General features: G+C 52.7%; 1 protein-coding gene and 1 long non-coding RNA gene across 3 annotated transcripts in view; one reads left to right on the forward strand and one right to left on the reverse strand.

Moving 5' to 3' along the window:
- LETM1 (leucine zipper and EF-hand containing transmembrane protein 1) overlaps nt 1–8273 on the reverse strand; it is a 39256-nt gene extending 30983 nt beyond the window's left edge. The window contains exons 1-2 of one of the 2 annotated variants that reach the window (XM_036070195.2): nt 8003–8273; nt 3968–4028 (exon numbers count right to left, since the gene is read on the reverse strand). In XM_036070195.2, coding sequence (XP_035926088.1) covers nt 3968–4028; nt 8003–8081 — 140 coding nt within the window. In that variant the 5' untranslated portion in view covers nt 8082–8273. The remainder of the gene's footprint in view (nt 1–3967; nt 4029–8002) is intronic. The other variant, XM_036070194.2, reaches the window with a different exon arrangement.
- Nucleotides 8274–8454: 181 nt separating this feature from the next.
- LOC118521576 (uncharacterized) lies at nt 8455–12845 on the forward strand. Its single transcript, XR_004910201.2, has 2 exons — nt 8455–8796; nt 12468–12845. It is a non-coding gene; the product is annotated as an uncharacterized LOC118521576 (long non-coding RNA).
- The last annotated feature ends 1482 nt before the right edge of the window (nt 12846–14327 follow it).

The raw sequence follows: 14327 nt of genomic DNA on the forward strand, positions 1-14327 counted from the left end.
TGTGGACATTGCTGCTATAAACATCGGGGTGCACGTAGCCTTTCGGGTCCCTACTTTTGTATCTTTGGGGTAAATACCCAGTAGTGCAATTGCTGGATCATATGGTAGCTCTATTTTCAACTTTTTGAGGAACCTCCATACTGTTTTCCAGAGTGGCTGCACCAGCTTGCATTCCCACCAACAGTGTAGGAGGGTTCCCCTTTCTCTGCATCCCCGCCAACATCTGTCATTTCCTGACTTGTTAATTTTAGCCATTCTGACTGGTGTGAGGTGGTATCTCATTGAGGTTTTGATTTGGATTTCCCTGATGCCGAGCGATATTCATGTGGCTCAGTATTTCTTATACTGAGTCATCAAAAGGAAAAGCAACATATCCAGGATGCTGAGACTGATAAAGACTTCAACTCTCACCTGTAATCTCTCATTTGAAATGTAGGCGTTCAGCCAAACAGCTTTATAGTTCCCATTGCTCAACATTTTTTTTTCCCTATAGTCTTCTTTTGTTTATTTTTAAGTAAGCTCCGCAGACAACTTGGGGCTTGAGCTCACAACCCTGACAGCAAGAGTCACCCGCTCCACCAACTGAGCCAGCGGGTGCCCCGCATTGCTTCACTTTCTAAAGAAAGCGCTTAACTTTCTAAAAATTATTAGTTATAAAAAATTTGTATTAATAAAGCCATTTTTGTATTTTAATATGAATCTTAAATGCAGGTACATTTGACTCTTAAAGGTGCTTGAAAAATTCGACGTCCATCCCTAATAAAAACATTTTAGTACAGTAAGAATAAAAAGACAGGGCAGAGAGTACTGAAAACAAAAGCTAACATTACACAGACCAAACACTGGACGTTCCCAATCGGCTGCGGTGACGACGCAGGAGGGCCGCAGCCGCTCTGACGCCAGGCCCGGCAGCGGATGGAGCGGCCAAGTGGCAGGAGCACGGGCACCAGGAGCCTCACAGGGCGCTGTGCCCCCGCAGGCCCCGCCACCGAGGACAGGTGGTACCATGTGAGCGAGAGTATGAGAAACGAGCTGTGAGAAGTGGTTGGACACAAGAAGACTGGTGATTTACATGCCAGCAATAATCACTTAGAAAAAGAATGAGAAAGGAGGTCCATCGACACCAAACCCAACACGTCTGGGCGCTTCTTAAAGGTAGCGGGTGTGGCCCAGATAAAGAAAATGACAGACCTCTTCCTGAAACAGAGAGAAGGTCTTACTAAAGAAAACAGCTTACCCTCTGGGAAACTGTGGGTGCCTTTAAGTTAATATTCCCAAATAATTTTATGTTGTTTTTTTTTTTAAAGATTTTATTTATTTGACAGAGAGAGAGAGACAGTGAGAGAGGGAACATAAGCAGGGGGAGTGGGAGAGGGAGAAGCAGACTTCCCACTGAGCAGGGAGCCTGATGTGGGGCTCGATCCCAGGACCCTGAGGTCATGACCTGAGCCAAAGTCAGATGCTTAACAGACTGAGCCACCCAGGTGCCCCGATTTTATTGTTTTGAGGACACTCCAGTTACAATCCCAAAAAGACCACTTTAAAACTGAAATAATTCAAAAGTAAACCCAGAAAGACTGTCCAGAAAGGAGGTGTTCCAGGCCTGGTCCCCTGCAGGTAAAAGCCAGCAGGACTCACCAGGGTAAACGTCAGGTGCAGGCCACCCAGACACGACGAGCACCCCCATGTAAGAGGAAAAGGTGCAGAAGGCTCTGCAGGCTCCCCTACCCCGCCCCCGTGGTGGCTCATGCAGGTGAACCAGTCCACATGGCAGTCCTCTAATCTGCCTTAGAGGTCAGTACCTAGAAACCAGAGACTTCACACAAAAACCCAGACCTCCAGCTTGTCTTGAAAAAAACCCAAGAGCTGGCCTTACGAGGCTACATCCTTTATGGCAAGCATGAGTTGCACCCCGGGATCACCAGCCAGTTTCCAGCCTCACACTGGGCCCCATGCCCCTGAAAGGCTACCCGCGGATTACAGAGTTTGCTTTAGAATTATCTAGAAATGCACACTTTGGCAAGAGTAAAGATGTTCTATGCACATTCATCAATGGCTCCACATCATAAAGAGTTCATGACAACATCTTACACTGGTCAAAAGATAAATCTAATTAAAATCAAACCCGGGGGGGGCACCTGAGGGGCTCAGTTGGTTAAGCGGCTGCCTTCGGCTCAGGTCATGATCCCCGGGTCCTGGGACTGAGCCCCGTGTCGGCCTCCCTGCTCAGCAAGAGCCTGCTTCTCCCTCTCCCACTCCCCCTGCTTGTGTTCCCTCTCTTGCTGTGTCTCTCCCTGTCAAGTAAATAAATAAAATCTTTAAAAAATCAAATCAAATCAAATCAAACCCATGATTGGGGCCCCTGGGTGGCTCAGTCAGTTAAGCGTCTGCCTTCGGCTCAGGCCATGATCCCAGGGTCCTGGGATGGAGCCCCACATCGGGCTTCTTGCTCAGCGGGGAGTCTGCCTCTCCCTGCTGCTCCCCCTGCTTGTGCTCTCTCTCAAATAAATAAAAATTTTTTTTTTTAAGATTTTTAAAAATTTATTTATTCATTCGAGACACAGAGATATATATAGAGAGAACATGAGCAGGGGGGAGAAGCAGAGGGAGGGGGAGAAGCGACGCGGGGCTCGATCCCAGGACCCTGGGATCATGACCGGAGCCGAAGGCAGACGCTTAACCATCTGAGCCACCCAGGCGCCCCTCAAATAAATAAAATCTTAAAAAAAAAAAAAAATCAAACCCAAGAGCCAGGTGGGAGTACTCCTGCAACAGGCAGGGGCCAGGGACTGCTGCTGGGAGGGGGTTTGAAACAGACTCTGTTGTGTCCCCACCATACCCTGCATGTATGTCAACCCCACTCCACAGAGACACTCACACATGCAAGAAAAGCCTCGCAAGCCCGCTGTGTTTAAGCACAATTTTGCTTTACCATCAACCAAGTTTTCGTGTATGACTTACATAGTTTTTATTTTAGGGAATTAAATCTGTTCCAGGAAGGCATTCTCCAGAAAAGTGTTATAGCCAAGATGAGGTGACAAATGAACCATCTCAAATGAGTAAGAAAACTCAGAAGACCCCATGGCTCCGTGGTTGTGAGGGGCACTTGGGAAGAGGTCTGCACTCTCCAGTTGGAAGAATCAGAGATGTCCGTAGGGAGAGACGGGCTCTACTCTGGGTTTCTGGGGCAAGAGGACAAGGGCCTGGGAGTCAGGAGAGAGGTCGGGGCATCTGACCACGCAGGTCGGGGAGGGCATCACAAGGAAACTATGCTCGGGGATGCTGGGTAGAGGGAATGGTGGGTGGGAGAGCACAGGAACCAAGGGAAGTTCGAGTCCATGTGCGACAGTGCACAGGGAAGTATGGATGCCACTTCCTCCAGGAAGCCCTCCAGCCTTGCAAAAGCACCACTATGGGGAAGGGCTAAGTCTACCACATTCCAGGCATGTCCCCAGAACCAGGTGGGGCAGAGCCCTGTGGCCAGCAGTCACTCAACATGATGCTCTGCGAAGGACCAAATGGGGTTCAAGGGAGGGTCTAATGTGTTCACTGACAGAGTCCAACACCTACAATGCTGCCTGGCGGCGCATCCTATGTCTCTTTGCACAAGTACATGAAAAGCCACCGACAACAACAGACGTGGGAGCGTGGAAAAGCACACAGTGCATGGTAAGTACACAGCACTGTCTGTTTTGAAAAACAGACATATGAAAAAAAGACCAGAATAAAATACACTGAAATGTAGAAATATTTACAACAAGTACTGGAATTATGAATGTTTATTTTCCAAGGATCTACTAACATATGAGGTTATGTACTTCAAAATGCAAAGATAAAGGCTAAAAAGAAATAAAAACAAAGAACAGGAAGGTAAAATATACCGTCTCCCCAAAATCAGGAGTCACACATCAGTCAAGCATTTCAAGCTCCCACTTCCACTGCACATACGGTAACGTTGTTGACTTACAGGTGGCTTATCAGCCCCACGGTGCTGGCACAGCCGAGACAGGCACGATCTCCCAGACTACCTACGACAAAGACGAGGAGAAAACAAGATGTAAGTCTCAAACCACGAGCTGTAGACGGATACCACCTTTTAGACTCTCCTTTGCAGAGTAAGTTTCTAGAAGCCTGTTCTGAGTGTTGGAAGGTTTCAGAGTGTTGCAAGTGAAGGGTCTGTCCAGTTAGGAACACGGGGTCTTGGGGTAGCCTTAGGAAAGAAGGGGAATGTGAGGCAGCCCCCAGCTTCAAACACCCCAACCAGGGACACCAGGTTCCACCAGCCAAGGGTCCACAGAGCCCAGGCCTGGGGGTCTCCCCAGGCAGGACCACTCCTTACTCGCTCCAGCTGATGCCAGGTTGCACGGGACCCCCAACGCACAGACAGCCCCATAGAGCAAGCAAGGGCCCCACCCAAACAACCAAACACCTTCTCTGCCCACAGGAGGGGGCGAGGGCTATGAGAATTATTGGTAAAATAAATGCCAAGAGCAAGCTATTTCTTGGATAAACACTATTGATGAATGTACAGCACACTTTTAGGATTTTGATATATTTTCTGACACTTTTTCTAACTCAACGCGGCTTCCGTAGCATCAACTCAGAGTCCGTTCTCATGACCAATACTCAGGCTTACCTGTGATCAAGCCCTGTGCTGTGGAAACACCCGTGGAGGGAACGAGACACATACTAGGGGCAGTGGGGCCAGAGGCACCGTGCTGAGAGGATGCCAGGCAGCAAGGCTGGAAAGGCAGGCTGGCATCCTAAGACCCTCCGGCAGCAGGAGAGCACAGAGCAGGTGCAGAGTGCCGAGGGCTCACTCCGACAGCCAGCGTGAGAAGGGAGGAGAGAAGACGGGCACAGCAGGGGACAGGTGCCAGCTCCAAGACACCCTCCAAGCAGGCCAGGCAGGGGAGACCCGAGCTGCTCCCAGCGGACCCTCTGGAGACAAAGACTTCCACTTGTCACTTCATGTATCTCAAGTGGAGCCCAGGGTCATCACAGGCAACTTCTCCTGTGTAGAAGGCTATTCCCATCAAATGTAGGACCTTGTAGGACAGGTGACAGCCTTGTTTAAAGCTGGGGTCTGGGCTCCCAAGTGGTGACCATGATTCATCATCTTTTATATTTCAAACATTACATTTTTAGTCACACCAAGCCCTTCTCACCCCAGCTGAGGACCAAACAGAAGTGTCCCAGACCTGCGCCAGCCCCGCACCCCAAGAACATAGCTCAGCAATGGCTCCTGGTCCTGCACCTGCCCCCCAGCAAGGAGACAAGCTGTCACAGCTCCCACAGCTCCCTGGCCTGCCCTCCTATCACTATGTTGTGTAAACTGCACATACCCTGTCCTACCTGGCCCCTTCCCACAATCTCCCCACTCTGAAGGCTTCCCCAGCCCTCTAAGGAGCCCACTCCAGGGGGACGGGGTGGGGAGAAGACTCCGGGATATGGGCCACAGATGGACCATTCCCTCCTTCTAGAAGTCCCTTTAATTTTTTTCCCCCCAACAGCCAATTCTACAACTCTCTGGCCCCAGCTGGGCAGCCTACCAATAGGTTCTGTCTGACCCTACCCGGAGTTAGTGCATACCCACAGGTTATTAAGGGCTCGGTCCCACAAGACTGCTCCGCTTCGGACACCAGTTGCAAGTAGGGTTCTCAGGTCACCCACACTTCTGCCAGCTACAAATATGAGGGTTCCCACCACCACTTTCAGTTTTATTAATTCTCTGGAACAACACAGAACTCAGGAAAATTCTCTATTTCCTATTACAGTTTATTATAAAGGACATGAGCAACAGCCAGATGGTGAGGTACATAGTGCAAGGTGTAGAAGACTCCTGAGTGCAGGAGCCTCTGTCCCTGTGGGGTCAGCATCTACAGATGCCACCAATTCCAAAGCTCCCCAAGCCTCCCTATTCAAGAGTTCTTTTCTTATCTTCATTACCTAGACATGACTGACTATACCCTAGGCCACGGGCAATCGATTTCAATCCCCAGACCCCCTCCCCTCCCTGAAGGCTGGGATTCTACAATAGAGCGGAACAGTCCTCAAAACTGTCAAGGAAAGCCTGAGAAACGTATCACAGCCAAGACTAAAGAGAAATAACAACTACATGTAATGCGGTGTCCTGGATAAGGTCCTGGGATACAGCAAGACATCAGAATTAAAATGTGCACAATAAAGGAAAGGTACTAATAAAAAAACAAATGCGAATAGAGAGTATGTAAATAACAAAGTAAAAAAAATCAGAATAAAGTGTGGGGCAGAATAAAAGAAATCTGGATACAGTATGGAGCTCAGATAATAACAATGTAACAATGTTGGTTTACTAATTGTGACAATAAGCCACACTGACAGAAAAGGTTAATACTGAGGAAATGTGCTGCAGAAAAGGGCCCCTGTGCCCAGATCGGAGTGTTTTGGAGGGTCCAAGACTGGACTCGAAGTCCAGTCCTGGGTCTCCAGGACTCTGCATTCCCTGTTGGTCCTACAGCAAACCCAATTCTGAGCCACTCTCAGCCCCTTCCTGTATAATAAAGAACAGTGCTAACTACAAGAAACATTTGTGCTCCCAGAATGATACAACCACAAAAACAAATTCAGCTCACTTTTTTTTTTTTTTTAAAGATTTTATTTATTTATTTATGAGAGAGAGAGAGAGGCAGAGGGAGAAGCAGGCCTCCCGCAGAGCAGGGAGCCTGATGCGGGGCTTGATCCCAGGACCCTGGGATCATGACCTGAGCCGAAGGCAGACGCTTAACGACTGAGCCACCCAGGCGCCCCGTAATTCCGCTCACTTTTAAACCGTGAACTACTACAGAAACCTGAAGTGGCCAAAGCATTTTTATTACCATGCTTAGAAGAGATACAAGGAGAACTCTAACAACAGAGGGACCTGGACACCCAGACTATTCACAACGTCACTTCCTGCTGCTCAGTGCCCTTCCCATGGCTCCAAAGTTCTAAGCAGCCAACCAGCCATTATGTTAAAAATTACAAGAATTATATTTCTTGGGGGTGTTTTTGTGAATCGTAAAGTACTTTGAAATATATTTCACTTGAGTCTCTAATATTCATAAGAGAAGTCCTAATCTTAACAGATAAGGAACAAACTCAGAAAGGTTAATATATAAGAAGAATCAGAAAGGAAGCCTGGGCTACTGACATGTGGCCCCTAAGAGCCCCGAGTTAGGTGTGATCTCTGCGTAGACAGTATGGTCACTGAGGCTGGGGATACCAAGAGACCTGCCTGGGACCACGCCCAGCAAGGCCTGGGGCCCCTCTACAGACACCCAAGAGTCCTAGAAGGATATGGGCCCCACGGATGTCCTACAGGTCCGCAGATCCAGCTCGTTCGTGTCTGCCAGACCCTGGCCATTTCTCAAGAGTCCTAAACGTGGCCCAAGGGCACGACTGTCCTCGTGAGTGAACACGAGGTGGAACCACGTTCCACCAAGCTTAACCACAACAGGAGCGCCCAGACAGTCCTAGGGCTGACGGTCAGCGCGCTCCCTTCAAAAAACTTTCCAAACCCCGCTCAGGACGCCGGGCCAGCAGCCGGGCGGCTAAGGTCACAGCGCGAGTGAGTCACAGGCCGCCGCCCCGCCCGCGGCACCCACACCCCGACAACCGGCTGGCCAGGGCGGGGCTGAGGGGCGAGGCGGCCCAAGGTCCCAGCACGGCGTGACCCCAGCTCCGGGCCGCGTCCGAGCGCCCCGACCCACCCACCCACCCACCCGAGCGCCGCCGGGCGCTGGGGTGCCGCCCGGCAGCCGGGGCCCGAAGCCCTCGGCCGCCCGCCCGGACATCCGGCCCCCTGCTCCTGTCCTCCCAACGCCCCTGGTCCGGGCTCCAGGCCTCAGCCCCGGTCCCGACCCCAGGCCCCGGCGCCCCGCCGCCGCCGGCCCCAGCCCCTGTCCCAGCCCCCACCCGGCCCCCGCCGGCCCCGGCTCCCGGCCCCCAGCCCCGCGCTGTCGGCGGAGCGCCGGCTGCTTACCCCTCGGGGCGGCGGCGCGGGGCGGCGGGAGGCGGGTGGGCCCCCGGCCGCGGCAGCTCCTCAGTAAGATGGACGCCATGTGCCCGGTCGCGGCGGCCGCTCCGGCCTCCTGCTGCTGCCTCCTCCTGCGCGGAGGCCGCGGCTGCTCGCCGGCCCGCCGGCGCCTCGGCCCGCCCGCGCGGACGGTTGAAAGCGGCGGTTGGCTACCGGCGGCGGACGCTCAGCTCAAGGACCCGGCACCGGCGGCAGCCATGTCCCCTCACAGCGTCCGGCGGCGCGGGGCGGGGCGGCCGGGCCTCCGCTCCCATTGGGCCCCTCGGGCGCCCGCCGCCCGCCAAGTGCGGGGCGGACTCGCGCCGCCGCGAACTACGGGTCCCGGCGTGCCCCGCGACGGCCAGCCCCCGAGGCCGCGCGGCATTCTGGGGCCCGTCGCGCCGGCCGCGCACGCGTGCTGGGCCCTTCCGTGTAGCAGCGGTGGCGGGTCGACGCGGAGAGGCACGGGCGTCCTGGGGCCCTCGGGGGAGGGCCCCGCGGAGGGACGCCGACGGACCGGCTTGTGTGGCCGAGCTCCTGCTAGCTGTCGGTCCCGTTCCGAGCCAGCGCACGCAGTCTCGAAGGGCCCTCCCCGGGTCCAGGCCCAGGGCGGTGCCCCCGCCTCGCGGCCTGAGCCGCCCAGCCGAGCGCTCACACGCCTGCTCCCAGAAGGCCCTCCACCCAGCCCGGACCTTTGAGCCCACACCCCCTCTTTCCTAAGATGGGGTCATGTTCGCAATGGTCGTGCAGGGACGGATGAGGTGACGCAGGGAAAGCAGGCCGGGGGAAATGGGGTGGGCGGCCCCTGGGGCCCAGTGGACATGGTCTCCCCAGGCAGGCCACTCCCACCAGCCTGCACTCCCAGCCCAGGGGCCCCAGGCTCCTCCTCGGGACTAGCCACCCTGCTTTCCCCGTCCCATGCTTTGCTTGGAAGGCCTTTTGCCTCCTGGCCTCGTCTGCTTGTCTCTTGTTCACTGATGTAATTAATCCCAGGGTACCGCTTAGGGAAGGTCCGGCAGTGCATACTCAGTGCAAATCTGTTCTCCGGGCTGCGGAGTGTGGAACTCCTAATCTTAGCAGGCTCCCCGCTCTTGAGAGACTGAATTTGGTTGTATGGCATGTCTCCCTAGGAGGCTCAGCCCTCGCCATCAGGAAGAAATAGCCTGCCCGCAGTGGTTTTCCTTTCCAGGACTGCCAGATGCTGAGCTGGGATGGGCCTGGAGTCCCCAGCTGAGGTGGGAGAAGATGGAGCTAGTTAGTGCGGGGCACTTGGGAGATAGAAGTGCTTGTATTAGCACTGGGCAGTGAGCGCTACAGACGTCATACGCAGAGTTAACCCAAGCAGGTCGATGCCTGCAACTGAGGCCTCCAAGGTCAAAAAAACATAAAGCCAGGCTCCTTTCCTGTACGTCCCCCAGGAGGCAATGGTGGAATGAGGAAGGACAGTTCTTGTCCCCCATCCCAGGATCAGGTCTGAGTCAGGGCAAATAGGTGCTCAGGATCAGACAGGACTGGCCTTCCAACGCCCAAAGTGTAGGAGAACGCTTGTGTTAGTGCTCGTAGCTGAGTAGCTGACATTGGCCCTCAGCTCCCAAAGGCTCTGTTCCAAAGCCGTCAAGGGGCAGGGAGGGAGGCTCCACAGAGTGGGTGAGAATCAAAGCTGGTCCCTAACAATGCTGTTAGTGTCTGCAGGACTTTGAAGGACAATGGATGGGGGGAAGGCCCCATCTGCCTCTGTATTGCCCAGGGGGCCAGGTGTGAGGAAATAAGGCAACAATGCTCACTCGCCCTTGGCACGATTCACCTGTGACCCAGCTAGGTTGCATGAGAAAGAGAAGAAAAAATAGGGTCTCTATAGAGGGGGCGCTTCTGAACACCCGTCTGTGATGCTTTCTGCAGGTCCACTGCCAGGGTGGAATTTTGGAGAAAGTCATTTTTAACAATACCTTTATTGGTTTTTCTTTTTTCTTTTGTTTTTAAGATTTTATTTATTTGAGAGAAAGTCAAGCATGGGGAAGGGCAGAGGGAGAAGCAGGCTTCCCGCTGAGCAGGGAGCCGGATGCGCGGCTCCATCCCAGGACCCTGGGACCATGACCTGAGCCGAAGGCAGATACTTAACGACTGAACCACCCAGGCGCCCCCCCTTTATTGGTTTTTCTAATTAGCTAAAGAACATGTGCTTGTTATAAGCATTTTAAGTTTATAAAAATAAATAAAAAGCGGCGCCTGGATGGCTCAGTTGGTTGAGCATCTGCTTTCAGCTCAGGTCATGGTCCCAGGGTTCTGGGATCGAGCCCCACCTCGGGCTCCCTGCTCAGCAGGGAGTCTGCTTCTCCCTCTGCCTCTCGCCCCTGCTTGTGCACTCGCGCGCTCTCTCTCTCTCTCAAATAAATAAGTAAAATCTTTAAAAATAAAAGAAATATAAAGAAACAAGTAGAGGGGTGCCTGGTTGGCTCAATCCATAGAGTATGCAACGCTTGATCTTGGGGGTCACAAGTTCAAGTCCTACATTGGGCATAGAGCTTACTTAAAAATAATAATTAAAAAACAAGTAAAAATCTGGGATCCTGCCAGCTTGCTATCCATACCCTTAATGCCACGTGAATGGCCACCTTCCTGCCCCCCACCTACTCATGCAGCAGTCCAAGTGCACAGAATCCTGGCACAGTGGGTCTGTTTTTATATCATGGACTCTGGTTTTTTTCTTCTCTTTTTTTACGGGCCTTTCTTCTGTGCTCCCCACAAATTGAACATAATCTTCCATAGTCGGTCCATGTTTACACAAGTGACAAGAGTCCAGAGAAACAGAGTGGAATATTCAGGCAGCACAAATGCCCCAGCTAGGGAGGATAGAGAATCTGCCTAGGGGTGAGGTCAGGAGTCAGGTTAGGGATCTGGTGTGGGGGGGAGGGCCATGTTAGACATCGGGTTAGGGAATCAGGTTAGGGGTCAGGTTACGGATCAGGGTATCAGAGGAAGACTCAGCTGTGTGCCGTACTGCAGCCAGGATCAGTCTCAGCAGGTGAAACTGGATTTGACAGGGTTGGAGTTTTGCTCAGAAGTGTGATGAAGGAAGAGAGGGACAGTGGAGTTTAAGATGTGTGCAAAAGAGTGGCCATAAGGCTTGACTGGGAAATTTAAACTGGGGACGAGGGGAAGAGAGGAAAAGGGAGCAGCTGAGGACAGCGGAAAGTGGCCGGACCACTGGCCTGTGGGGGCTGCTGGTCCTGGAGGGCGTTGAGTCCGGTACCACAGCAAGTGAGCTGGCAAGAGAGGGATGCTCACAGTGGGTGGTGGGTGGCTTGCATTTACTGGCCATGGCAAAGCTAGAATGTGAGCCCATGAGAAGGGCCTGAAGTGACGCTGGAGGGCAAGGCCCTTGGGGTGGAAGAGCCAGACACCTTTGAGCGCCATGGGGAAAGGCAGGCCTTCCTCCAATTGAAAGCAGCCTTAGCCAGGCACACAGCAGAAGGAGCGGGTACTGGCCTCCAGCCCTCTCTTGCTGTTGGAACAACCTACACAACCAAGGTGGTGGCCCGGACTAGAGTATGGAAGAGACATTCATTTGAGTCCTTGAGTACACAGGAATGATGTCTATGGGGCTGAGACTAAGCCTACTCGCTCCCCACAGCAGCACCCATTCTCTGTCTCCATAACAAAGCCTTGAGTTTCTGGGTTTCCTGGAAAACACCATTCAGCAGCCTCCCTTGACCCTTCTGCTTCTGCCTGCCAAGCACTGTGGGTGATGGGATGGAAAGGACGGACCCTGGACTGCCGACCTTGGACTTGTTTTACCTAAGAGCGAGAAAACATCTATCTTTTCTCAGCCACTGTTATTTGAAGGGGTTTCTGTATATAAAGCTGAACTTAATCATAATGGATTCAAGGACAGATCCCTAGAAGCTAGATTGCTTGAGGCAGTGTGACTGCCAATGTATATTTTTGTAAACCTTTAAAATTAAAGGTTTTATTTTTTAAAATTTTATTTATTCATTAGAGAGAGAGAGAGCACAAGTAGGGGAAGCGGCAGGCAGAGGGAGAAGCAGGCTCGCTGTTGAGCAGGGAGCCTGATGCAGGACTCAATGCCAGGACCCTGAGATCATGACCTGAGCTTAAGGTAGATGCTTAACCGAACAAGCCACCCAAGTGCCCCTCATTTGGTGCTTTTTAACAGCTTCTATTTTTTCTATTGAAGTTTCTCTTCATTCACTAGACCATATTTTCCTTTAATTATTGAATATCTTCAAACACCTGCCTTAAAGTTTTTCTCCGTCAGACCTAAAACTGGGCTTATGGTTGGTTTCTATTAATTGCTTTTTTCCCTTGATAATGGCCACATCTCTTTTCTTTGCATGCTGAGTAACTTTATTGTTCATTAATTGCTGTGGATGATATGCTGTAGTCTCTAGATTCTTTTATTTTCCTTTGACAGTGACAATGTTGCTTTCCGATCATTGAACACTCTGCAGCTTCTGCCTTCCTCCCTTTGGATTCCCACTCTAGGGAAGCCAGCCCGTGTTGGAAGGATACTCAAGCAGCCTGTGGAGAGGCCCACATGGGGAGGAACTGAAGCCTCCTGCCAATGGCCAGCACCACCTGAGTAAAGCTGTTTCTGTAGCCTATCTGCAGCTCCAGCTAAGGTTTCGGATGATGGCTGCTCTGGGCATCATCTTGTCTGCGACCACAGAACTAGCTGTCTCGCCCATTCCCAATTCCTGACCAAAGCAACTGTGTGTGGTAATATTTACTATTGTTTTGAACCACTAAGTTTTGGGGTAACATGATACACAGCAATAAATAACAGACAAGATGTGTCTAGAGGATGTTTTGCTGTAGGATGAGGCTCCAGTTCCCAGGGCATGGATCCTAGTGTCTCAGCCGCATGCCAGGGACATTCATGGGCTTGAACAAGGTGTCCACTCTAGCTAGCCCAGAGCTCCCACAACAGTTGTTCTCTGGGAAGTCTGGGGGCCTCACCCCAAGTATATGCAGCCCCGTCCTCAGCCAAGGACAGTGGGACATCTTAGACTCCCTGGACACACTTGCCGGTCCTCCAGTGCCCTCTCCACAGATTCCAGCAGCAGCACTGGCCCCTCAGCTCGGTCATATGGTGTGCCCTGGCTGGACCCCATCTCCCTGTGCCATGGTAGGAGACTGCCACAAGTACAGAGCTGGGTAGGCGAGGTGTACCTTGCGAATGTCCCTTCACTGGGGATTGCAGTCCTGCATTTCCTGTTTTTCACACCTGAAAACAGCTGCCTCATCTGTTTTGTCCATGTTAATGGTTGTTGACAGTGGGAGGGCCAGTCGGCTCCAGGATTCTCTGTTCTAGCCTCAATCAAATTTGTTTTTAAAGACAAATCTTTCTACATTTGTGGGAAAACTGGTGAGCTCTGAATCAAGCCTAGAATTTAGTTAGTGGTAATGGACTGATGTTGGTTTCTTAGTTTTGATAAAGCTACCATGGAAATGTAAGCTGTCGAGACGAGGGGAAACAGGTGGGGAAACTGTTATCTGTGCATCTTTTCTGTAAATATAAACTTATTACAATAAAAAAATGATCCATCTGGCGGGGGGCCGGAGTGAGGGAAAGAGAGGCCAGGCTCTCTGTGTGGCTGCCCACCAGGCTGGCTCTGAGCGGCAGCTCCTGCTGTCTCTGGTCAGTCCCCACCTTAGGCTGGTGAGGCCAGTCACTCGTCCAGGACACAAGTGGTCCAAAGCGTTCCGCAAGCTTTAACCAGTAGTCACACCTAGCGGCACGCCCAGAGCTTGGGAAGAACTTTCATTTTCCTCTCTTTGCTGTTTTGGGTTTTAATTTCTTGCAATCGTCATAATTAGAAAAAGAAGCGCTACTTCAGCACAAGACAATGTTTCTTTAGCCAAAGCCTGAGTGAGTGGGCAGCGCTGGCCGCGGCGCCCTGACTGGTGGTCTTCGACCTGAGGAGGATGGGGGTGCAGGGGCCACCGGAGGGGTGGGCGCGGCATGGCGAAGGTCGCCCGTCTTCTTATCACTGCCCTCGCTTCTCAGGCATCGCTGCCTTCCCTCTCCTGGAGCCGCGAGACTCACCCAGCCAGCGGCCAAGCCAGCGGCACCCGGGCGGCGGAGAGTCGGAGGCAGGAAGAGGAGCCCGGGAGCGGGCGGCGGGCGGGGCCAGAGCGGTGGGCGGGGCCTCGCGGCGCGTGGCCAATGGGGCGGGGCCAGGACGGCGGGAGCTCTGCGTTCCCCGCTGGGGCAGGTCCCTAACCTCCGCCGGGCCGGAAGCCGCCTCCCTATCCCTCGGCCAGAACGTGC

This window comes from Halichoerus grypus, chromosome 3, assembly GCF_964656455.1.
Source record: "Halichoerus grypus chromosome 3, mHalGry1.hap1.1, whole genome shotgun sequence".
Taxonomy (NCBI): Eukaryota; Metazoa; Chordata; class Mammalia; order Carnivora; family Phocidae; genus Halichoerus; species Halichoerus grypus.